The 26,321-nt window shown below is 41.0% G+C and overlaps 1 protein-coding gene across 6 annotated transcripts in view; it reads right to left on the reverse strand.

Annotated features, from left to right (window-relative positions):
- The window catches only part of PDE4D (phosphodiesterase 4D), a 1,085,833-nt gene that overhangs the window by 889,097 nt on the left and 170,415 nt on the right, over positions 1–26,321 (reverse strand). For 5 of the 6 annotated variants that reach the window (XM_039543145.1, XM_039543146.1, XM_039543162.1 and 2 more), the window contains exon 2: positions 20,199–20,311. In XM_039543145.1, coding sequence (XP_039399079.1) covers positions 20,199–20,311 — 113 coding nt within the window. Of the gene's footprint in view, positions 1–1,501; positions 1,606–20,198; positions 20,312–26,321 lie in introns of those variants that run through there. The other variant, XM_039543150.1, reaches the window with a different exon arrangement.

The raw sequence follows: 26,321 nt of genomic DNA on the forward strand, positions 1-26,321 counted from the left end.
GTGTGTGTGTGTTGGGGGGGAGGATAAAGTTTAAATTTTTCAGCAGCAAATTTCAATTTTGCTGAAAAATTACTGAGATGGAAAATTCCCAACCCTCTCTAATCACATTGCATAATATAACAAAGAAGGGGGATGATACAGATGTCAGAGAAAGTTGCCAATAGGAAGACTAAGAGAAGCAGAGAAAGGAGGAATTTCACTTCTTTTGACTGACCTCTACAGAGGCTACAAGTAGCTGATCGGGATTCCTATGCTTATAGCTATCTAGATGGTGTAAAACATCATTGATTTCCTGAGTCAAAGCAGAGTTTTCTATATAAGAGTGAGTCAGCATCTCAGCAGGAAACAGTCATCTAGATAATTCTTTAACAATAACGTTCCATACACTTATTTAAAACTACGGAAGAGAATTGGGAGGAGAAATTAAGAGAGAAGCAGCAATAAATGAAGAAAACAGACTTGTTCCCCCATGAATACAATGAGCAATAAATAATAAAGAGCAAGAACATACGGTATTCTCAAGACAGTAAAATATGATGTAGCGCCAAATGATGTAACTGGGCCTTGAAAATAACAGGAATAATAATTCAATGCAATATTAATCTGGCAGCAAAAAACACAAACCAACAGGAAGACATTACAAAACAATGGTAGGAACAATCTATTGAATCCAGTGCCATCAAGAGAGGTAGTCTGGCCTGAGTTGGGAGGCCAAAACACCAGCACAAATTTATTGCATATAATAAAATTAATAAAACAATCATTTACTTTTAAACACCATTTTCCATCCATAGACCTCAAAGCACTGACTTTCAGTCCACTAGCCCACAGCCATTCTCTACCATATTAAACTTTTAATAAAGTTTCCAAGCCAGAATGCAGAATACAAGCCAGATTACAGCCAGATAGGGTTTTGAAAATAATGGATGTTTGCAAAATAGCAACAATTCTGATCTGAATAAAAACCATAGCATGATTAGGGAATCCTAAATGATTGCATGAAGCTGTATCTTTCCACAAGTTATTGAGCAACCACAGAAGTAGGGGACATTTCAGAAAACAAACAAAACCGTTCTGCTAGGTAATAGCACTTATGGCTGATGATTAGAGTCTCATTAAATATTAGAGGTTAAGAAAGGTATGTTCAAAAGGTTTCCAAAATACTCCGTTTCTTTTGGTAAATATTGACATTCATACTTTTCTTTTCTAACATGCTAAGTACTTTATTTGAAAGGTACAAAATAGTTTGACTCCATCTGCAGGAAGTACAAGAACTGAGAAATTCCAGCAAGTTATTTCTATGTAATTTCACTACATCAGGTTTTTCATCAGTCAGAAGCAACTCCCAAAAGACACAGAATGAGAGAAAGGTGATGGCAAAAGTGGCTATATGTGTGAGTAATTGATACTGCTGTTATGTCTCCTTTATCTCAGTTCAGTTCTGCTTACAAGTAACACTTGAGGATATAATTGAGAAACAGCAAGAGGAGTCAGTGCTTACCTTCAGACAGCAGCTTTGTGAAGCCTTTGACTCAATGCTTTGTGGCAAGCAGTATCTCTACTATAGATGACTGTGTTCACTCTTCTCACAAGGTGGGTAGACACCTGATGTAAAAGAACCTTTCAGCCATGCAGACAGGATCTAAAGTCCAAGCTCTATTGTCCCTGCCCCTGTCCAGAGAAGCTCATAATTTAGAGAAATAGACAAACACTCAGAGGGTGGAGGGGAAGGGTATAATGTATATATAGTTATGCTAAGGAAAAAAAAATCCCCCACACTGGCTAGTGGTCTGTATGAGTTTGAGTTGCATGACTCACTCTAATTTTTGGCCTTATAGAACAGCATAAATAGTGTTGGATGTGCAAAAAATATGCCTACTCAACACAGGCATACCAATACATGAATACATGCAAGAAAATTTTGGTTAACACGTGCTTGCATGTTCACATACAAGTCAAGAGGCTTCCTGAACAGCCAGGTAATTGTGCCCTTTAGGCACATACATTTTTGCATCCATACATTTGAAGTTTTCCATACATTTGCAAGAGCACCTTTATGCAAACCAAAAAAATACCATCTCAAAAATTTATCACCGAAAGAGGGAAACAGGGAGATCACATTACATTGTCCTGGATAAAAAAAACAAAACATACAAATGTCTGAAAAGCTATATTGATGGACAGCAATGGAAGAGCAGAACAAATTCCTGATCATTTTTTCCAGATCCAACAGATCTACTGGGGCTAACCATCTATGTTTTCAGGGGGCCTACTTACCTGCCACAAGATACAAATAATTCTTATTTAAATCTAAAATCTCATATTTGTTTGCATTCCATGAACATTTGAATTTGCTGAGAACATTTACAGAAACACAAACTTTTGAGATAACATTAGAAAATATTTCCAAGGAAATGGATACTGAAATTGTAAACAAGTACACATTCGAACTATGATTTTATATGGCCCATAGTAGCTGAACTCCTTACAGTCTTTAATGAATTTATCCTCACAATCCCCCTGTGAAATAGGGAAGTACTATTATCCTCATTTTACACATGGGGAAAACTGAGGTGCAGAGACACTAAGGAACTTGACCAGGGTTATACAGGATATCTGTGGTGGTGGTGGAGGAGGAATTGAGCCTGTGTCTCCCATGGCCCAGGTTAGGACCCCAATTTCTGAACCATCCTTCCTCTCATTCTCAGTCACTCTTTCAACAAGAGAACAAATATCATGTGACCTAGGTGTCCAATTGGAACAGCTTGAATTTTGTATATTCCACAAACCAGCTACAGATGAAGAATTGTTCCGAGAAATGATTGGGCGAATATTTTTGAACAAATAAGTTTAAGAAAATCATAATTTATTTACAGACAATTCACTAACAAAGATAAATAAAAGTTGTTACAGAATTAGTTTTGAATTATTCATCTAGCTCTATTCCTTAACTATTTATGAATCTGAGGAATTTCTGACAAAGAACTCTTTGATTAACTAGCTTTTGGGTACAAAAGTGGCCAGAAAATTCCAGTGGGACTGTCTTCTGAAGTCCAACTTCTTAAAAGAGGCCTAAAAAAAAATTATAACTCCTGAACAATGGTCCCCTCAATCAGAACATTACATATCTGTTCCCACTGTCCAAACCCATACTGTCATGGGGCAAGGCCAGATGGCTATAGGAAAGTAGTGAGGAACAGGTATGTTAGCCTCAGGCTAAACAAATCCCTGGTACCATGGTAACCAAATGGCATTTGCTCCAGGTTAATCAAGACACCTGAGGCCAGTTAAGGTCCTTCTAGAAAGCAGTGGAGATAGGTAGGTTGATTGGGACACCTGAAGCCAATCAAGGGCTGTCTGGAACTGGTTAAAAGACTCCCAGTTAGTCAGTGTGGTGTGTGTCAGGAGTTGTAGGAGGAAGCTGTGCTGCTGGAGAAACTGGGCAGTATAAACCCTATCAGGCACAAGGAAGGAGGCCCTGAGGTAAGGGTGAAGTAGATATTGAGGAAGTGGGGGCTGCTGTGAGGAAGTGGCCCAGGGAATTGTACTTGTCCTGTTTCAAAAGGTCAGCTACCAATAGCTGCTCCTATTAGGATCTCTGGGCTGGAACCTGGGGTAGAGGGCAAACCCAGGCTCCCTGCCCCCCCCCACTCTCCACAATCAATCACAGAGACTTGAGACAACAGAGACTGTGCAAGAGAGGGTTGCTTCTTCCCACCTCCCTTGCTGGCTTATGATGAAAATGGCTCAGTAGGCTGTGACTCTTGCCTCTATAGAGATAAGGGCTACATAGAGGGTCACAGTGAGCCTCTGAGGCTAGCGTAATCTGCCTGGAAGCGCAGGACCTACTGAGACAAAGTCGGAGCTTTGTCACAATACATAAAATAAAACTTTTGACCTTTCCACTTAAACATACCTGTTATATATTTAAAAGTAACTAATTCCACTACTCACTGCTTTATCTTGCCATAACAAATAGACAACACAAACACCCTGTTGAGGTTAAAGGCATTTATTTTCTTCTGCTCTGAAGAGGAAAAGGATTCAAAGACTAGAATGTCAGCACATTGGAAGGATTTGCTGTCACTCTATCCATGAGAATAATCTTACTTGCTCACTCTTAGGGTTAGGAAATAGTCTTAGGAAGGCAGAAAAATTTGAGAAGCAAATCCAGCCTTCTGCCTGAGGTCAGTGTCTGAGATGGGAACTCCAAAATGAATTCAGTGAATTCAACATGAATTTGTGAAATGTTTTGCTGATCCAAATCTTCATTTTTCGGTGAAAAAGTTTAATCTGAAAAATTTCGCCCTGCTCTACTTACGGACATACAGATGAGCTAAACTACTGGATTTCAAGCCTACTGAGATTGTAATGCTTTTGTTATACAAAGAGACAAAAAGGATAGACTGAATTTTTCAGGTACCCTGGATACATATATGTGAAAAGTTTTCTATAAGATGAAGGCAGCTAATTTTCACTAGAACTCTTTTCTCCATAGCCTCATATTGAAATTTGAAGTTGCTATAATAAAAACGTAGAATAAATGTTAAGAATATTGTTTCTTGTAAGCATGGTACTTTAGCACAGAAGCACTTATTAAAAATGAAATGGGTCTGTAACTATGTATGATGCCTTCCATGCTGGGACAACCACATACTGCCTGTGGGCAAGGATGACATCTTCTGGGTAGCAGTCCTCAGACATTACGCAGACGACTCTCCAAGAGGACAAATCCAGTACAAAATTTAGGGGGAAAAAAATCTACCAGTTCAATAAGGGGTGGGGAGTTTTTGGATTTCTGAACAACAGAACTGTGCATGATCAAAGAAAGCAAATTACTGGGTAACTTGCTCAAGTAGTTCCTGATACACAGCTACCCTAACATAAGAAACTAATAACATTTTCAGATTCTTATAACTAACTTTTTTGGTGTAGAGCTGTGGAATACCAGAGGTTGGAGCAGATCTGGTGGGGGGGAGGGTATAGATCAGGGCTCTGCTCCTTTGTTTACCAAAACCCCACAAAAACTGGGGGAGTGGTAAATAATGAAGAGAACATGTCACTGATTACCAAGCAATCCAGATTATTCTGAAACTAGGTGCAATCAAACAATATGCACTTTAATACAGCTAAATGTAAATGTATACATCTGGGAGCATAGAACACAGGCCATACTTAAAGGATGGGGGACTCTATTCTGGGAAACAGTGACTCTGAAAAAGATTTGGGGAGCATGGTGGATAATTAGCTGGACATGAGCACCCAATATGACGCTGTGGCCAAAGAGCTAGTGTGATTTTGGGATGCATAAACAGGGGAATCTTGAACAGGAGTAGAGAGGATATTTTACCTCTATTTGGCACTCGTGCAACTCTGCTGGAATACTGGGTCCAGTTCTGGGGCCCACAATTCAAAAATGATGTTGATAAATTGTAGATGGTTCAGAGAAGAGCATGAGAATAATTAAAGGATTAGAAAACACAATTTATATAGTGACGGACTCAAGGAGCTCAATCTACTTAGCTTAAAGAGAAGGATAAGGGGAGCTGATTACAGTCTATGATAATCTTCATGAGGAACAAATATTTAATAATTGTCTCTTTAATCTAGCAGATAAAGGTATAACATGATCCAATGGCTGGAAGTCGAATTGAGACAAATTCAGACTGGAAATAAGGCATAATTTTTTGACAGTCACGTTTATTAACTATTTACCAAGAGTCGTGGTAGATTCTGCATCACTGACAATTTTTAAATCCAGGTGGGATGTTTTCCTATATTCTAGGAATTATTTCGGGGAAGTTCTACAGCCTGTGTTATACAGGAGATTAGACTCAATGAGAAGAGTCCCTTCAGACTTTGGAATCTATGAATGTGTCATCCTTCAGACTGAGCTGTGGCACAGCTACTGGGGAACCAAAACACCCCTAGACAATGACCCTTGTTAGCATACAGGATCATTCAAACTCTGTCTTTGTAAACCCAGTTCAATACTTAATTGTCCCCGTCCCCCCCAAAAAAAAGTTTTTCTATGATCCTTTGACAAATAATGGATCATCCTCCAAGGAATCTTGGTGATCTCAGAGGCCAGAATTGCTGACAAAACAGAACCATACGGGCACTTTTCAATCTGAAGACATTTTGTGGGGAAGGGAAGTGGAATTATTTATGCCCTTCCCCCACAATTCTCTCACCATGGCTACTCCATCAGGCAGAGGGAGAGGGTTTCATGGCTCCCTTTCATTTCACTGGTCCCTATTCAGGGAAAAGAAGCCAGAACTTCCCACTTTTCCCATGCTGCCTCCAGCAGCGAAGAAGGGGCACCAGGCTCATCATTCTACCCAATGCTCTTTCTAGTGGGAAAGAGGAGTGCAGGAGAAGGTGAGCGGAAAAGAAAGGGGTCTCAGCTGTGCAGTCTGGGCTTTAACTCTGCCCCACAAACCTCCCCACATTCCTACCTCCACTTTTGTCCCTCTTTCAAAATATCTCCCTGCTGTTGTGATAATTTACTCTATTTTTTATCTTAACTGTAAAAAGTAAGTAAGTTCATAAGATGTCACAGTAACCTATAACAACAACAAGTGGTGTTGGGGAAAATGCAAAAGTGAAAGAGACTAAATTAGCCCCAAACAAAGAGGCCAGCTAATATTACTCAAGGTCCAGGACTGTGTTAAAATCATACCTGGTAAACAAGAGCATTGTGGGTTCAGAAATCAGTGAACCAAAATTGATTTGTCAGAAATTAGCCTAATTGGAAGACAAAGTAATGAGGGGATGGGCTATTCCACTCAGTATTCCTTGTTGGAGTTCATTTAAAAAAAAAAAGACTGAGGTGAAAATCAGCAGGAGAAAAGCTGGTGATTGCTACACACTGGCTGACTGAAAGGAGAAGGAATGAGCTTCACCAGCATGGCTACCACACCCCATCACCTGGGGACCCTGGAACTTCTTCATCCTAATCCTGAGACATGTCCTGACTGGACCGGGCCAGAGAGATGGACCCAGATGACATGACCACCTCTACCAGTATTGGCTCAATCTCAAACACCACCTGAGAAGTGAGTCTGTCTTCCCCTGCCCTGTGTCCTTGTTCTTCCCCATCTTATTTTTTCTCTTTCCTATCCTTCTCCTTTTACTTCCTGTCTAGTTAGTTAGCCAAAACTGCAAATTTTGTAATACTGCTGTAAGCCTGTGACCGGAAAAGCTGCTAAAAGCAATGCCCAATGCAGGTACAAGTTTGGAGTGACAAATAAGACTGCATGCTGTGCCTTTGTTTTTCCAGCAGTGAGGTTCCAAGTGAAAGTCAATACTAGAGATAAAAGCTGCATTTTCCATCTTTTCTTTTCCCTTGTGGTTGTGTTTATCTTGTTTCATCTATATATGGGAGTGGACTACAACAATAGTTCCAGCCCATTTCAACTAACTTCTTCTCTGTCCCCCCAAAAGAACAGGTATTACCATCTAAGAGACTGTGAAACAAGAGGGGTTTTCTTTCTAAAGACTATCTCCAGCTAAAGAGAACAAGGAATGTTGTTGAAATGAAAGCCTTGCTTAATATTTTGCATTTCACGTGCTCGGTTTTTCCTTTTCTGTATATTTAGTAAAGGATTAAAAGCATTTTATGGTATGTTTGCTGGGCTGAAGTCTCTGTATACCAAACCCTGAACCTTGGTTAACACTGTTTAATGTTGAAGCAGTGACTGGGTTATATTAACACCTTTGACTGGCTCTTTGGGCCAATATAGTCCATCTAAATTAATTCAACACCACAATGATGAAAGCAGGATGGAGAGTTTGGAGTGAGCTTGCATCAACCATGGCACAGGTATACAGAGCTGAAAAGAGGCAAGGAGCTTGGAATGGGCATGTTTGTGCCTGATGTAGAACACAGCACTGAGATTGTAGTTGGAAGCTAAGAACATGCATACCTGGAGCATGCACCGAGCAAACAGCGCTGAGACCAGGGTGAGGAACAGAGAATGGGCATGCTCAGTGTGTGGGACTGACCCACAAATGCTGAAACCCTGGAAGGGAAGATGCAAACACCCACTGAGAAGAATGGAGCAGTTTGTAGCTCTCAGAGCTATTGCTTTGGGGTATATGTATCTCCATGGGCTGTTCTCGTTCATCTGAGAACATCTCATTGTGAGCCTGGGCCACTTCACACCTCTCTCAGCAGACTATGTTGCAGGTGGCCAGGCAGAGCCCCATACTCTATGCCCAGATTAGGGGAAGAGTCTCTGCATCTCCATTCTCCTGCCTCAGGCCCTTTCCACTTCCAGCTGATAAATACACTACTCATGGCCTCATCACCTTCCCTCCTCAGCATGGCCCTGCCAAGCTTACCAGGGTATAAGAGTGATAAAAGAAAAAAGTTGATCCTGCTGTGTGAGCTTGAAGCAGCAGGAGTGATGAAGGGAATGGTGGAGGCATTCAACTAGGAAGCAGTGTCAGAGCAGTGGGGAGGTGGTGGGGGAGTCTGAGCATTTCAGGAGGAAGAGGGGCAGGGAATGGGAGTATGGGGATGCTATAACCTTGCGATGAAGGGTGGAATGGAAATGAGGGGTCAGACCCATGCAATGGGGCTGGGGGGATTTCTGTCCCCCTCAAGCCCCCATATCCATGAACCTTATGTCTTTATCCCTTAAAAACATGTCCCCACTAACTCCATGCTAGTCTCTGCACTCTTCCTACATCCTCTTCCCAGTTCCTGATTATTTGTATTGCTATTGTGTTAGGTGCTGTACAAACACAAAACAAGAAGGCAGTCCCTCACCCAAAGAAAACTACAATCTAAATACAAGACAAGAGACAAGTGATGAACACAGACAGTCAGGGAAGTAAAAGGCAACCATGAAAATATATTGGTCAGCATAATGAGTGGTGGTTTCAGCACACCAGTAGCTTAAGCATTGTTAGGTTTTTTTTTGTAGGCATCACAACAGTGAAGAATTTTTAGAAGAGTTTTGAAGGAAAAAAAACAAAGGGCTTTGCAGATGTTTATATGGAGCATTTTCCACGAAAGGGGGGCAGCATAGGAGAAAGCACAAAGGTGCCCAACTGAAAATTTAACAATTGGGTGACGGAGGCTGACATCATGGGCCAATCAAATTTGGGAGTCAAACTCTTGATACCGAAAGGGAGGGTGGAGGTATGTTGTGAAGGGCCTTGAAAAGGAAGACAAGCAACTTATATTTGATGCAATATAGAAGGGGAGACAATGGAGGGATGCAAAGAGAGGGATATCATGAGCAAAGTGATGAGCAAAGAAAATGATCTTTGCAGCAACATTCTGAGTGGGGCAGGGCTGCATGTGTCACAGATGGCGAAGGATGCTGCAGTAATTGAGATGATGAAAGCCTTGACTAGAGTTTTAGCCATGTGGAGGGATAGGACAGACCATATCTTAGAGATGTTACGCAGAAAGAGTAGGTACGATTTGGATGTGAGAATCAAAAGAGAGTTCCAGTTGAAGATGATGCCCAGGTTACAAACTTGAGTGATAGGCTGGATGGTGGTGATGTTCACAATGATTGAAAAAGGAGATAGAGGGGGGCAATAGCTTAAGAGCTCTGTTTTAGCATATTTTCCTTGAGTTGACAGCTAGACAGGATGACCATATTTCCCAAAGAGAAAATGGGACACCCCCAGCTGCTCACCTGAGCCCCACCCCCCCATGTTGTTGCCCATCGCTGGCATATACAATGTTGATACACACATTTTAACAGGACAATGATGTTCAGTTAATTATGAGTTTTCAAATGATACCTCAAGGCATACTTTATACAAAACATATCATAGCCATATAAAAGTGGTAAACATGGGGTACAGGCTGTCTTATGGGGTAGAGGATATAATATCCTCACTGAACAACACTCCAGCATACTAGCACTCTCCCCTTACAGGTACTACTGGACACTTTGGGAACAGAACACACGAGCACTGTAGAACAAAGTCTAATGTCTTCTCTTTGCTGAGGAAGAACTTGGGTTTAGGCGTAGAAAACAAGAGCCGCCTACACTCAAATATTGAGCCATCTCCACACAACTCACCCCAGACTTGCTGTTACCACCCCTTCAACCTTGACCTGAGGATTCCTTCTGCAGTACTGTATTGCCCTCACTTACCTCTTACATGACTGTGATCTCCAGGGCATAGTATGCCACCAGATTGCTGACAATCCCCATGGCAAAACAACACTCTTGCACACCTCTACCGAAACAGACTACAAAATTCAGTCTGAATGACATATCTGATCCCTCAAAGTACACATGCACCTCTCACCATATCATAGTCATATCTCTGCCAAGCTGCTCCAACTAATCCCTCTGCCATCTAACACAGCTGGAGTGCATGTAGGTAAACACCGCAATTCAAATCTGTGGAACAGAGCACAAACAATGGCACATTCTTTTAATCCTTCCTCATATCTAATTATAGATTCATGGATTTTAAAGGCAGAAGGGATCATTATATCATGTTGTCTGACCACCTATATCATACAGGCAATAGAATTTCAACAAGTTATGCCTGTATTGAGCCCAACAACTTGTGTTTGACTAAGGTGCATCTTCTAGAAAGGCATTCAGTCTTGATTTGAAGATATCAAGAAATGCATCACTTCCCTTGGTAATTTGTTAATGTTTTCACCATCTTCACTTGACCATTCCTGTTGGTATTAACAGCTGCAGGCAGCACAGTTAAGGCTGTGTTGCAGAGAGGCATGTACTTTATAATCTGTGTCTTTCCTGGTTTCCAAGGTTTACATTTGCATTGCCTGAGCTCTTCATTTCCAACAGTGCAGTCCAAAACACTGCCCAACTCAAGCACAACTTCATAGTCTTCGGAGATTTAAGTTTAGCTACTCTCTACATTATGTAATGGTACAAAACATTACTGGGCTACCTTGAATTTGTGTTAACAATTATTTGGGCATTTAATATGGTTTTTAGCCAGTGCAGACACCTGATCTGCACGTCTTTCAGCTCCATGTTGAAAGCTAATTGTTGAGAATATTTACTTTTCATATGAAAGTTTTGGGACAGCTTGTGTCTAGTCCTGCATTGCAGCATAGAGGGTGGAGAGGAGGCATCAAGATACAAACAGCCATATTCTATTTTCATCCCATTGTGCAAAGTGGTCAGACACAAACTCTGTCTGTACACTCCCAGCATCCAAGAACCACCAGGCAGCAACGCCGGAGAGCAATGCTAGAAACCCCACAGGGGACAGCTGCGGATGGGGCAGAGCCAGGGCTCTACCACCGACACCAGGAGTTTAGGCTGCACCTTAATTAAGGCATGCACACAACACTGCCTCACCTCCTTTCTATGGGCTTAGCTTCACTACCCAATTCAGCCAGGTTTACACACACTCAAACAAATGTTCAGTGACAATGCTAACCCTCATCCCCACTGACTAGTCACCATCACAATAGCTAATTCAGTTACATAAAATAGAATTTGAACATGATTAAATTTTTGAGTGAAGAGGCTGCCTAACCAGAGTACAGACTAAAGCCACAATTTAGCATTTAAGTCACAATATCCCATTGTTATGAATTAAATACGTCCACTTGTAACAAGATCCTCCAGTGGCCACTCTTTAGCAGGTATTGAAACTCTTCAGGGAGCTGCCACTTAATTACTGCTGACTCAGAGGAGTAAGTGTGGCCCATTAGACTACATCCTGAATCAAGGAGACTGGTAGCAGCTGTCTACCGAAGGTGACAAACATATATATTGCAATAGTGCCGAGGATCTGATCAGGCTCAGAAGCCATTGATCTAGCCATTGCACAATCTATAAAACATATCCCTTACCCTAGATGGAGATATTATAAGGTGGGGGCATAACTAGTTTGAAAACCATTCCTAAAGAGTAGTTATCAGTGGTTCACAGTCAAGCTGGAAGGGCATATCAAGTGGGGTCCTGAATGGATCGGTCCTGGGTCTGGTTCTGTTCAATATCTTCATCAATTATTTAGATAATGACAGAGAGTATACTTATAAATTTGTGGACAATACCAAGCTGGGAGGGGTTGCAAGTGCTTTGGAGGTAGGACAATAAGAACAAATGCAAAGTACTTCACTTAGGAAGGAACAATCAGTTGCACACATGCAAAATGGGAAATGACTGCCTAAGAAGAAGTACTGCAGAAAGGGATCTGGGGATCAGAGTGGATTACAAGCTAAATACAAGTCAAGAGTGTTACACTGTTTTAAAAAAAACAAAGAAAAAGAGTGAGAGAAAGCAAGCGAGCGTGAGAGAGAGCGCGTGTGTGCAAACAGCATTCTGGGGTGTATTAGCAGGAATGTTGTAAGCAAGAGAAGTAATTTGTCCGCTCTTCTCCAGGCTGATTAGGAGTCAAATGGAGTATTGTGTCTAGTTCTGGGTGCCACATTTCGGGAAAGATGTGGACAAATTGGGAAAAGTCCAGGGAAGAGCAACAAAAATGATTAAAGGTCTAGAAAACATGATCTATGTGGGAAGTTTGAAAAATTGGATTTATTTAGTCTGAAGAAGAGAAGACTGAGGGTGGAGGGAATGATAAAAGTTTTCAAGTACATAAAAGGTTGTTACAAGGAGGAGGGAGAAAAAAAACCTGTTCTCTTTAACCTCTGAAGCAATGGGCTTAAATTGCAGCAAGGGCAGTTTAGGTTGGACATTAGGAAAATCTTCCTAACTGTCAGGGTAATTGAGCACTGGAATAAATTGCCTATGAGGTTGTAGAATCTCTGTCTTTGGAGATTTTTAAGAGCATGTTAGACAAATGCCTGTCAGGTATGATTTAGATACTACTTAGTCCAGTCCCCTGAATTCAAAGCAGGACTAAAGGACCTCTCAATGTCCCTTCCAGTCCTACACGTCTATGATTCTAGGATTCTATTATTACAATTTAAAATGACAAGTGACATATGATGGTGGGGGAGAGGGATGCAAGCAAGTTTAACAACATTATTTACTCCCCACACCCAGCTACTGCAAATCAAGCACATGCCATATGCTCCTCACTGTAGTCAATGGGTGTCATCCAGTTTCTTATGGGTGTCAAATAAAAGGTTGGTCTCAAGGAAAGATTTAAACTTTAAATCCTTTAAATTTTGAAGGAAGAGAGAGAGAGAGAGATCGGGAGCACAGGCACCATATGGATTACTTCAGGGAGGGTGTCTCATATGTGAGGAAAAGCATGGAAGAATGTGTGACGAGGCTGGTTGACTAATGGATTGACAAGGCTAACAGGTTGTTGCAGTAATTGACAAGAGAGGAAAAGTAGGAAGGGACTGTGATGAGAAAGGTCATGGAAGTGAAGGCCACCAACTTAAACTTGATGCAATGAAACAGGGAAGTTAGGGCAACCTTCTCTTGGGGAATGATATAGTCAAAACAACGGGCAAGGGAGACTGTGGAATTTGGATGGTTTAGAGTGGAATGATACTTGTGTCAAAGCAGCTAGAGGAAGGTTCCAATAATAAAGATGGGAGATGATGATGATGGTTTTGGCTATCTGGACAGAAAGAAAAAGCATAACTGTTACACCGGTGGGATGACAATGTGATCTAGTGGTCAGGAGACTGTGTTTCTATTCCTAGCTCTGCCACTGACCTATTGGGCAAGGCCAGTCTCTTAATATGTGTTTGTACAGAGCCTAACATAATGGTACTCCCAATTTCAGTTAGGTCCTTTAGACACTACTGTAATGAAAAACAAATACCAATGATGTCATCCATGACAGAGAAGGTGAGTGGAATGAAGATGGTTTTGGAGGAAAGACCAGGAACTCAGTTTTGGCCAAGTTAAATTTACATTGGCACTGAGGCATACAGGGCAGCACATCAGAGAGAGAGGCTGAAATGAGACAGGCATAAGGGCAGATCTGAGAGTTACCAATGTAAAGATGGTAGTTAAAGCCACACAAATTGGTGGAAAAGGATGGAGGGGGTAAAAGATGAAGTAATGTGGGAATTACATGGAGACATGGATAGGGAAGGAAGAAGACCTACTAACATATGTTGAAGGAACAATGAGAGGTAGTAGCTGAACCAGGAGATGGAGTTATGAAAGCCATAAGAGGAGACGCTTTTAAGAAAGAGTGTGTGATTGACAGCATCAAAAATATTAGCAATCAAAGATCAAGAGGATGGAGAATAGGTACTGATAGTCAGCCAGGAAAAGATAGTTGGTTACCTTTGTTGACCCCTGACCTGATCTTAGAGGGTCTATAGTTTTGGTTAAAATATAATCTATCTGCTAAGCATGCTTATAGAAATAATAATTGAAGTTATTGAAGCTGTAACAAGAAGTAGCAGAACCAAAATACATGTATTAAAGTAGGCTTGGCTATAGGTAATAAACATTAGGTGTTAAGGGTTTTGAGTGAGGCCCTGTAGAAGTTGGCAGTTGGTTTAAGCTAGCATGAGTATTATGTGCTTGACTGAAGGTTATAAAATTTGGCTATAGATATTCTGTGATATTTACATTATGTATTGCTCTACTAACAGATAAACCACAAACAGAGTAGCATCTTAAGGGCTTTTTGCAATAAGAGCTTACCACACTGACATATCAAAGCTATTGGGAAAAGGACTGACATGAATGGTTGGGTTAACTGTCAGAAGTGTAATTATGGTCAACCAGAATACCACATATGGACAACTGGAACCCTAAAATTGGTCTCCTGGAATACAAATATGAATAGAGTGCTAAGGCTCAATCATATGTGGTCCTGGACGTATATGGGTGAAATGGAAAAAGAGGCTGTCACACTCATCTCTAGTTGGGACTCTGAGAGCATGACAAGGGGTGACCAGGTAGGAAACCTTGCCCAGCACCTTCCTTTTGTGGTATGCTCCACTGACTCTTTCTTGCATCTTTGTTTTGGATGGTCTCCATAAGGCTGTAAGTGTGTGCCATGTAAGATTGTAAGTATGAACAATGCAGGAAACCACTTGACTATACTTATTCTTACATATACTGATTTTTCTATTATTTCAATTATATTTATGTTAATTGAAGCTCAAAGTTTCTGTGTGTTTCGTCAACAATCTCATTTTCTTAATTAATTCTGAGCAGTCGCCTGAATAAAGAACCTGTTCTTTGTGACAGGTGCACGTTGCATCCTAAATTAGTCCCAGGCTACACCTTAGTGAGAGCAATTGCCATAGTTTGGAGAAGGTGGAAGACAGGTTGGAGGGGATCCAAGACAGAGTTGGAGGAAAGAAACTTGAACTAGATCTCAACCACTTCCTCAAAAAAAGCCTCTCTCTATAATTTTTTCCCTGCAGAGATGAACTTCACTGTAGAGGGAATTGCGATGTACACACGGCAATGCAATGAAAGCACTTAAATTCCACTGTTCTTGTCTGACAGAGACTTTAAATATCAATTTACCATGCATTAAATCCTGCCATCCTTACTCAGGCAGTATTCCTATTGAGGTCATAGGCTGCCAGCCCCTGGCTGCCTCTGTGGAAGAGTCAGAGGACATGCAAAAGGAGTTAAAGTTGCTTCAGGGAAAAAACACTTTTTTTCCCAGCCATTTCCTGTGCATCAGCTGCTGTTCTGGATATGAGCGCATGCTGCTTAAAATGTGTCTGCTGCCCCTCATTCACAGAAACCGACAAAAGCGGAGGGAAAAAGGTGGCTTCACAGATGAAGGGGCACCTCAGTGTCCCTTGCAGTTAGTCACAGTGAGGCACTGCTTTTTCCCCTGTCAATTTGATTCTCTCCAAACCGCACAGTGTGTTTGGGGTTAGGTGTTGGGGGAAGGGACAGCATATGGGCCACAAGCAATGCAATCTGTTCTTGTAGATACAGGATTTTTTAGTCTTTACAATTAAGGAAGTTAGCTAATGAATTTACCAAATCACTGGCAATTATTTCTCAAGAATGAGGGAGGAATCAGACTTTGAAATAATCCAAAACTAGAGCTGGTCAGACTATTCATTATGAATCTCTATTGAAAATACATAGGTGAATCATTCACATCTGCTAATGTATCAGTTTTTATAAAGTAAGTATTTACTTATGGCTAGATTGTAAATTTACATAGCTACATTGTCCCAGGAGTATCCCAGGGATTGAATTGTGACTCCGTCAAAATTCCTCTTCTGTTTCCCCTCTTATTCTGGGGGAACAGTAAATTACCTTATCCCTTTTCATGGAGCAGCTTATCACTCTGGCTGATAAGCAGAGTTAGCAAAGCCAGGGGTATTCCCACCCTCTGACCACTCACTCAGAGAGGAGCATCAGGTTAGCTGTCCTGGTCACTGCAAGATAAAAACTGCGTAGAACTGAGCAGGAGAGTAAAGGAGGTTTTTACTTCCTTGTTACTCCCCTGCATAGCCTGTTAAGGACTATGACAATCTAGCCCTAAGTAATTTGGATAAACAATTTTCACTTATTTGCACTGTTGTTGTAGACGTGTTGGTCCCAGGGTGTTACAGAGTCAGGGTGGGTGAAGTAATATCTTTTATTGGACCAATGTCTGTTGATGAAAGAGACAAGCTTTTGAGCTACACAGAACTCTCCCACAGGTCTGGATCACTCTGTATACCTTTTCCAGACCTGTGGGATAGCTCTGTGTAGCTCACAAGCTTGTCTCTTTCATCAACAGACATTGGTCCAATAAAAGATATTACCTCACCCACCTTCTCTTTCTAATTTGGAGTGAGTCAGTTGTTTGCAAACTGTTCTGTCTTCCTTGGTATTTTGTTTATCACTTCTGCTTTGTGTTTGTGCATTTGCTTTTGAATACATTTTGGTGTATTTTTCCCCCGAATTTTCAAGCTTTTCCTGTGTTGGTTGGTGAATAATCTGTGTTTGCTCCATTTATGCTCTGCATTTGGATGTGAATTTGTTCTCTAGCTTTGCATATGTCTATAACTCTTGGTAGAGTTTGTGTGGTCTCGCTGAGCATTGTCATTCAACTCCTGCATCCTTTGTCCCTACTACTAATCTATCACCAATAAGTTCATCTCTAAGATTTGATGCATGAGTCAGCCATTCTGTGAAGTTTGGCAAAATTCTGATCTATTGTTTTGCCAGAATCTTGATACGCTGTCGAAAAGATTCCTTTTATGTGACTTTTTGTGGGTTGAAAATGCTTTTGGAGCACTTCTAGGACTTTACATGTAGTCTGCTGCTGACATATCTAGATGCTATATGAGCATGCAGCAGCGTTTGCCCATTACAGCTAGTAGTGAGGTTTCCCTGCACAGCTGCTCTCGGCGGGTGAGGGAAATCAGACCCAACTGCAGGAAGCTCCATGACTATTGCCAGCTCTGAAGGCTCCCAGTAGCCATGCAGGGGAAAAGGAAGCCTGTCCCTCCCCAGCCCCACCAGGACTAGCAGCTAGAAGCCCCCCCAGTGGGGGCTCTCCCAACAGCACAGGGGAGATCAGATCCACCTCCACCTCTGGGAATTTCCCCCAGATGCAGGAAGTTCTACAGCTGCTCGCACTTCAAAGCCCATCTCTGAAGGCTGCACAGAAGTGAGGGTGTCAATTCCGCAACCCCCTATATCAGTTTTGTGACACCCCCCCCCACAACCCCCTTTTGGGTTGGGACCTGCACAGTTACACCACCATGAAATTTCAGATGTAAACATCTGAAAATGTGAAATTGACCAATTTTAAAACGCTCTGGCCATAAAATTGATCAAAACGGACTGTGAATTTGGGAAATGGCAGAAGCACCATAACTTGAGTAATTTTAAGCTGCTTTGGACAGATCACTCAAATATTGTATGAGAAGAGTGACTGAAAAGGTGTTCAATGTCTTTTCTATCTCTAATTTGTATTATTCTACAGACAGAGATGTGAGGCAAGCCAGGCAAAGTAGTAGAACAAATAAGCTTTAAAGCATCTTTAGGCTAGATTCACAAATCAACATTTGGTAGAAAAGCAAAAACAAAAATATTCCAGACACACATAAGCAGGATTCTCTTCTTTACGGGCTAATGTATGTGCAATGACATTCTGAAGCCAATGAAACAAGATAAGGACTACAGATGAAGCTGAAATCCTAGAATCATAAAAACCTACCTCTGATAAAAAGATGATGACCTAAAAATGATAAATGCCATTTTCTCCTCTCACTGAGGTGATAATCTTCCTCTTAAATCTCATTTAATTAATTGGAGGCACTTTTTGTTATGCATTTGCAGCTCCTTATTACACAATAAAATATTTGGTCTGAGAGTGACATTTGGAAGCCTGTGGGTAACCCTGATAACTCCAGTTCAATCAAACTGACAAGAGTAGAAGTTGCGGAAAGTCTGCTGTCAGCATCAGTGGATAGACAAAACCTTTGGCTGTACCCAACAAATATAATGAAATGCTTTCCCAAAGCCATTCTTGTTAAAACAGAACATTTTATTTAAAAAAAAATATTTTCTTTTCCACTAGCAATATGCAAGAGAAACAAAAACAGCAAGCTACATTTTTGCTTAAAATAATCTCTCAAAGGTCACAGCTTCTGTTGAAACACTATTTAAGTAATGAATGAAAAGAATCATGTGCCCAGTTAGAAGGAAATTAATAGCTGCAAGACAGCAGGATTTAGATACTGTTCACATGGCAGGATGTACTAGGATTTTACATTAATAGGAAGAATAGCGGAGACCATTCTGCAGGGCAAAAAAGTTTTGTGAATGTTTCAATACAATAGTAATGTTCACAAAGCTTTCCAATTTCACTTTCCCAAAATTTAAATGACAGATGTTTTTGTACCAAAGTAGGATCATAGTTTGAATGAAAGCTGACATACTTTTGCTCTAAAACAGTTCTATTTACATGAGAAATAGAAATTCTTCAGGTCTTTGACCAAAATTTGGTCAAATCTCATTAAACTAATATTAGAGAACCTCAAGTTTCAAGATTTAATGTTATAGTGGTTCTTTCACACAGCCTTAGAATTTCTGCATGTCCTCGTTCAATCAAATAGTGGTAACAGCCTGTTTTGTTGACTTCCCAGGCAAGCTACATTAAACTGGTTATGAAATGAATGGACACAGCACGCTAACCAGAAGGATTACCAAACTCCTGCCTTTTTCCTCTATGAATATATTCATTAGGATTTATTCCGTTAAAATTTAAATGGCAACATTATAGAAAGAGAAAAAAAATTATCTGAGGAGGGACAAGAGTGAACATCTAGGGAAATGTGTCTGCCTTCATTTGTTCTGATGATATGACTTCTGGTGTGCAGAAAGCTTTCCCTTCCACATCTCCATTTAGTAGGTGCTACCAAAATAATCTGAGCTCTATACAATTTAGATAGCACTAAGTAAGAGAATTGGAGAAGGTTAACAGAGGTCTTATCACAGGTGCTTTCACAATGGTAAATACACTTGGCTGATTAAAGAAAAGGGCACATTCTGAAGCCTCACATACAAGCACTATATTAGAAAGTCAGCTATCCTCCATCCCTGACAGGCAAAATCACTGATGCAGAGGTCTCTAAATACTGCATGTTACCATTGTTCTGTTACGGACTTTAAAAAAAGATATGGTTGCAGAAGATATTCTATATTTCATTAGTAGTCTTGAATATTATGAGAAAGATACAGGAGGACAAAGCCAAAAATAAACAAAAAAAATAAAGGGTGAGAAAGTAAAGCATGCCTCATCATCCAAACACATATGTACAGTATTGGCATATTATCACTGTTCACTTAGAAGTATTTACTGTACAATGCTGTAAAAAGCATTATCAACTCCCATGCTGCCTAAAGTGCTGGGCACATCATAAATATTTGCAGATCAAGTCTAATCTGAACATCTGCCTTTTCACACAGTTATGCATGTACTGAAGAGATCACTTTACTTGCAAGTTCACACCATTTTTTCTCCCTTTTTGACCTGTATACCTCCTGGGAACATACCAGCTGACTGTTTCATGGATGCTCAGGAAACTTCCCATACTTTTGAATATTAATGCACATAATTCTTTCTGAAAAAAGTTCTTATTCAAAAGAACTCTTAGAGCTACCAAAATAATCTGAGCTCTATACAATTTAGATAGCACTAAGTAAGAGAATTGGAGAAGGTTAACAGAGGTCTTATCACAGGTGCTTTCACAATGGTAAAGTTACTTTGTTCCATAGGCTACCAAAAAAATACACAAGATGATGGCAAAACATTAGGAATGAACACATATAAAAACAAATAGAAAGGTGAAAATAAAGGCTCCTACTTACACTTTTACTCCTGACATGTAGGGTACCGGTGTTCTTGTTCATGATGAGATTACTAAATCTGAAAAGTTCTATGAGTTTCAAAACTCCTGCCCATTCAACTGCCAGCTGATATACTGAAAGGAAATGAAAGGAACTATTAATTTATTCAGTTAATATTGAGGTCTATGCATTATTTTACAGCACCTACTACTGTGAAGCACGACACAATAAAAGAAAACTGCATCTATATCTGTATAGTCTAACAAAGTGGTTCTTTCAAGATGTAGCAAACCACAACCACCTGTCTATAAAGAAACATGTACATCCATTAAAACTGTATATTTTGCAGGCATGGCAAGAGAAGAGTTTACAGCAGATAACAGATTTCTCAAGTTACTTATTGCCACCAAGATTTAACTTGATATGGATTATTTGCTTAAACATCATAGAGTTTGTTTGGTATCCTTAGACAATATATCTTTCAGAACAGCCTGAGTTTGGGAGAAATCTGCTAGGTTATTTTCTAGTCAGACTAGCAGACACACTAAATCTAGAGGAAAAAAGTTGTGGGTTCATTTTTAAAAATTCTGGTGCCCAAAGATGCTTAAGTTAGTACTTGTGTACTTTTATGTAGGCATCTAAATTTGAAAAATTGGTCCTTTTATTACTGTTATTTTATTAATAAGTACACTCTCTAGCAAGTAATAATGAAGTGCCATCTAGTGCTTCAATAGGCAGTATCTGCACTTTATCAGCCTCTAGACAAGTGCTCCATGTGCAGCAGTTGTAAAAGAGGATTGGCACAATTAAAGCGACATATGTATGTCCCAAATTGAGGTATGTGAAAGCTTTATAATCTGACTATTTTCAGTGCACTAATACTCACATTTCCAGTGGAAAGATTCTACCCTTTGTCCATGCAGGTGATAGAATTTTCACTGGGGGCAGAGGGGAGGAAGTCAAGAAATGCATGCACAGGTCTGGGTTCACACAAGGGATGGCCAAGTTGAGGCCCTACTAAAAATCAACCCCAACCATTTTTGAGGACTTCCTGAATATTTATCAGCAGAAATAACTAACACTGGCACTATGCATTCATATAAGCTTCACACACAGAGATGTTTGTAGTTCTAAACCCATGCATGCTTGTCTTAAGAAAATTATAATTCACGTGTAATTATGAATGTTGGTGTATCAACAAAAGCTGAAGTCTCTGCAAATATCAAGTATGTGCCTATACATGTTTTGCGAAAAAGTTAATTTTTGGTGACAGGTACTTTATAGCCTGTATCATCATCAAATGCCTCATCCATAGAAAAGTTTCTTTCTTAACATTATATTTTCTATTTAGTATAGCTAAGGGGGGGGGGGAACTTCATTACATAATCAATTCCAATTGTGTTTTCTTAGTCCACAGGTAGGAAATATATTTAAACAGTTAGGTAGGTGAATGATATATGTAGACTATATTCCCACTGACAGAAAAGAACAACTAGGAGTATTCAAAAGATTCAGTTGCTGTTTTTCAGTTCTGAATCAGCATGTCAGCTTTTATACTATAGCTACACTTTTAAATGGGGATCCATTATTTGCAGCCTAAAACAGATGCATGCTCAAACATGCAAATATCCCAAAGTCTATGTACCTAATCCACAGGTAGAATGGATATTTTAATGTGTGGTCTTACAGTTACTCAAACAGTTTTTGTTGCTGAATGACCATTATTTAGCATTCTATATAATATATAAAGGAAGTTCTTCCACCTTATTTATAGGGAACTGAAATTTTCATCTTCAGAATATTATCATTATGTGACACTGCCCAGACCAGACCCCCAGCTATTGGTATCTGAGCAATCCTCCACCATGTAGCAAGTTACATGTTTTGTAGTCATTGCATGCATGGCAGAGAATAAAGATGTGATACACTTCAATGCCATGCTGTGGTGTGCAGATGGAAAAACATATAGTGTCTGACCTCACACCAGTCTGGCCAAAGACAATGGAGGGATTTGTTTTAACAAAGGTACTTGGACTTACTTTGTTGCTACAGAAAAGAACTCAGTAGTCACAGTAGTTACTGGCAGACAGGCTAGCAAAGGTCTGGTTAAGTCTTATTCGAAGTCCTGCTATGCCTCCTTTGAGCTATGTAAAACAATATAAAGCATACAAGGTCTCTATTTGGAGTAAGGCTCTCAGTGGCACCTCCTCAGTACATCTGATGCGCTAATGAGTCAGCTAGGCTGCCTGATGGACCACCCTGCCCGATTGGCTGAGGAAGCCAGCAGGCCACTTCTTAAACCTAGCAGCAGCAGCAGCTCACTGGCTGTTCAACACATGTGCACATGGCCATGGACTCTCTGCCTCCCTGTGTTCATCTCTCCAAGCCCTTCTCCTCCACTGCTCCAGCCCAGATCCTGCCCTGCACCCGGCAATGTTTCCATCCTGTTCTAGCCTTTCTTCTACCTCAGAACCAGCCCTGCTCCTGCCTTCCCTTACTCTTGGTAATCCAATTCCAATCCTCAGCTCTCATTCCTGATTCTAACTCTGCCTCAACCCTTGGCGCTGGCATTCAGACTCCAACCACTAGGCATGACTGCCTAAGACCTGGTCCACTGACAGTTTCCATTCAAGAGATCATGAACAAGAGGTCACACATCTGTTCAAAAGCAAGGACAAAGTCCCCTTAGAGTATGCAAGGGGGACCTGGCTCAAAGACTGCCATATACATTAAGAGTAAATACAGGGATAACACTTTCCTCTTAATTGAATGCATCTTTTCTAAGGGCCTCTTGGGATGGAGGAGAGGCTGAAATACATAATGTTACAACAATCTTAATATATTAGTATTTTAGATATTCACATTACCTTTATTCAGTGATGAGCTGCCAAAATCTTAACAACCAGTTCCCTATAAAAAGTTCTGATTTAAGGGATGTGCCACAGTATGTATTTTTTGTACCAATAGGGTTACCATACATCCGTATTTTCCCAGACGGCGATTTAAGAACCAAGAAGCCTGACATGTCTGGGAGAATACGGATGTATGTTAACCCTACACCTAAAGTTTTGGTTTTTTTTTAAAAATGGGCCTGAACTAGAAATGAGCTCCATTTCACATGTGTGGGTCCCTGCCACTCCCTGGCGGGTGTGCTAGGGTGACCAGATGTCCCGATTTTTTAATCTTTTTCTTAAATAGGCTCCTATTACCCCCCACCCCCATCCTGATTTTTCACACTTGCTGTCTGGGTGCACATGTGTGGGTCCCAGCTGCTCCCTGCCCCCCTCATTGAAGCAGGTGTGCAGGGTTACTGCCCTGGGAACTGCATGGCACCAGTGGACTTGGGGCCAGCTGCAGACAGGGGCGTGGGGCAGGGGTTGGCTGGAGACAGAAGGTGTGGGGCTGGCTGGAGGTAGGAGCTGGCTGCAGGAAGGGTAGGGGGTGTGGGGCTGGCTGGAGACTGGGGTGTGTGAGGCTGACTGGCTTCAGGCAAGGCCACAGCGGGGTGCAGCAGAGGTTGGCTGGAGACAGGGCAGGGGGTGCAGCAGAGGCTGGCTGCGGGCAGGGAAGGGGGTGCAGCAGGGGCTGGCTGTGGGGCTGGGCAAGGGGTGCGGCAGGGGCTGGCTGCGGGCAGGGGGTGCGGGGCTGGCTGGAGACAGGGGCTGGCTGCGGGCAGGGTGGCGGGTACTCACAGGGAAAGCGGCTTGGAGCAGCCAGATGCAGCCCAGGCCCAGCAGAGCAGCCGGGAACCACCAGGCAGCAGCGGGAGCCCCAAGGCCAGGGGTTGGGAGAGCAGCAGCAGCAACAGGGCTCGCGCCCCCGGCAGCCGGAGGAGGAATTACATCACTTCCTGGCTGGAGCCCATCAAAGCCGCAGCGCCCCCTTGCAGGGAAGCGGGTTAACAAGTGGTTCTGAAACTGCTTCAAAATTTAACAACTGGGTCACGCAAACCGGTGTCAACCAGCTCCAGCTCACCACTGCCTTTATTAATTCAATTTACGAAAGCCAGGATTTTGCCAAAACTTTATCACCTTGCTCATTTTCACTACGGTCCATAAAGACGCTGGAGTGAAAAAAAGTCTGCCCCCCAATTCTAGCTTTGCATAGCACTAACACAGGGAATATCATATTTGTAACCTTTAATTGCCATTGCCAATTATGCAGTCCCCATTGCCAACATTTATGGTTTTAAATAAAATAAACTTGCTGATAAATTCTGTGAGCGTCTCTCCATCCCCTTAGCAAAAATTTTCTTGAAGAAAAAGTAAACAAAGCAGTTTAACTTCAAACCTTGTATTTAAAATCCTGTTTGCAGAACACATGGGGGCAGGGAGAACGAATGGACAATTTAGAACTAAAACCTCAATTCATTACTAAGACAAAAGCCTCTGGATTAAGTAAATGATTTGTCTGAGTAATGGTTGAGTGGAAACAGCAAGGACTTCAGGAGTTGGAGATCACCGTGCTACCCCTTACTTTAAAAAATCAAAACATTTAACAAAGAAATAGCAAATGACAAGAGCTATCCATGTTACACACTTTACAGGGATGAGTCTGAATTCTCCTGTTTCTTAAGGTCTCAGCAAATCACCTATTTACTTAGGGATGGAGCCTTAATAACTATTACTGAGAATGATTTTTCCGTTTGAAAATATTACATCATGACACAGCAAAGAAAAGAAAACAGGTGATTTTTTTTTTACCTGAAGGTTTGTTAGTGATTCTTACTTGACTGTTTCAAACTGTTTCCAACTGCACTGTTTATCCAATCAGTCAACATATGTCATCACACTCATTATTTAGCCTTTAAACAATGAAGATTCAAATATATAATGCAAATGCTTCTACTGAGCTGGTGTGTCTATTACAAGGTACTTCTGTTTGCTGAGCAGCTTCTGGGGCTAGGTGTGATGAAATTAAACTATTTTGCTTTTTGTATTCTATTTCCAACTCTATATTTTAGCCACTACTTCAAGATGTTTCTATGCAGCTGGGAGGTCAGTGACTGATAACACAGCAGATGCAGACAGAAAGCAGAAAACTTGTTCATGATAGGAAAAAAGCAGTGCTTACAGATGAGAACACTAAAGGGCTATTGGGGGGAAAGGAGAGAGGTACTTAAGGGGGGGAAATGGAAAGACACTAAAAACATGGCTGAGCTGATTGAACTTTACCAGAGGCTTTTAAAAACTAAAAAAATAAATTAAAGTAGCCCCTTTAGAGTGTGGAATTGATAGATCAGTGATAGATAAAAATGTATCCAGAGGGATACATGTCTATACATGACATAGGAAAAAATGTTTATAAAAAGACCAGAGCTGAGCAGAATAATTCTCATCACGCAATTTGCTGAATTTAGCCTCTTTCTGCTTGAGGTATATGTATGAGCAATTCCCTTAAATTCTATTTGTTATTCAAAATCGTTCAACAACATTTGCGAAGGTTGGGGAGGAGGGTCTCTTAATTTTCTTTGAGAACCAAGGTGTGGCTGTGAACAAATTTCTGAGCATTTCTTATTTGTATATCAGTAAGGCCCAGTTGCCCTATTGTACACAGCACCTGCGTGAATACAATAGCAAAGACAATGCCTGCCCTGAAGAATTTACAAAATGCTATACCTACAGAAGGTGAAAATTACCTTATTCTGCAAGTAGTCCCACTAAGGGCAACAGGATTACCTGGAGAGTAAGGTACTGCTCAGCATAAGTAATGATGGTTCCCTCTTACCTCAGGCCTTCCACCCCAATAAAAGAGCACATACATTGAGAGACCCGAGACTTACAAAATTAGATTTTAGAACATTCGTTTCTCCCTCCATTTTTAGTTCTACCACAACGTGCCCTTTTCCAGCCCTAACAATCAAACCAAGGCAGAGGATATCAAATGGTGGAGAAGGGATATCAGGTGTGTGAAGCCAAGAGAACTGAGTTATGATTGACACTATCTGATTAATGCCAAAAGCAAAACTCAACCACTGTTGTAGCTTGGTCCTCTAGAGAAGCTAGACTGCTGAAAGAGCTACTCTTTAGTTGTGGGAAAGCCACAATCCTTGAACTACCTCATCTCTGTGCCTGTTGTTCTTTGAACTAAACAAGGTAAATACACAAAATAGTACTTTAAACAAATAAACTGGGTCTATGACTG

Source organism: Mauremys reevesii, linkage group 6, assembly GCF_016161935.1.
Source record: "Mauremys reevesii isolate NIE-2019 linkage group 6, ASM1616193v1, whole genome shotgun sequence".
In the NCBI taxonomy this organism is placed as follows: domain Eukaryota; kingdom Metazoa; phylum Chordata; order Testudines; family Geoemydidae; genus Mauremys; species Mauremys reevesii.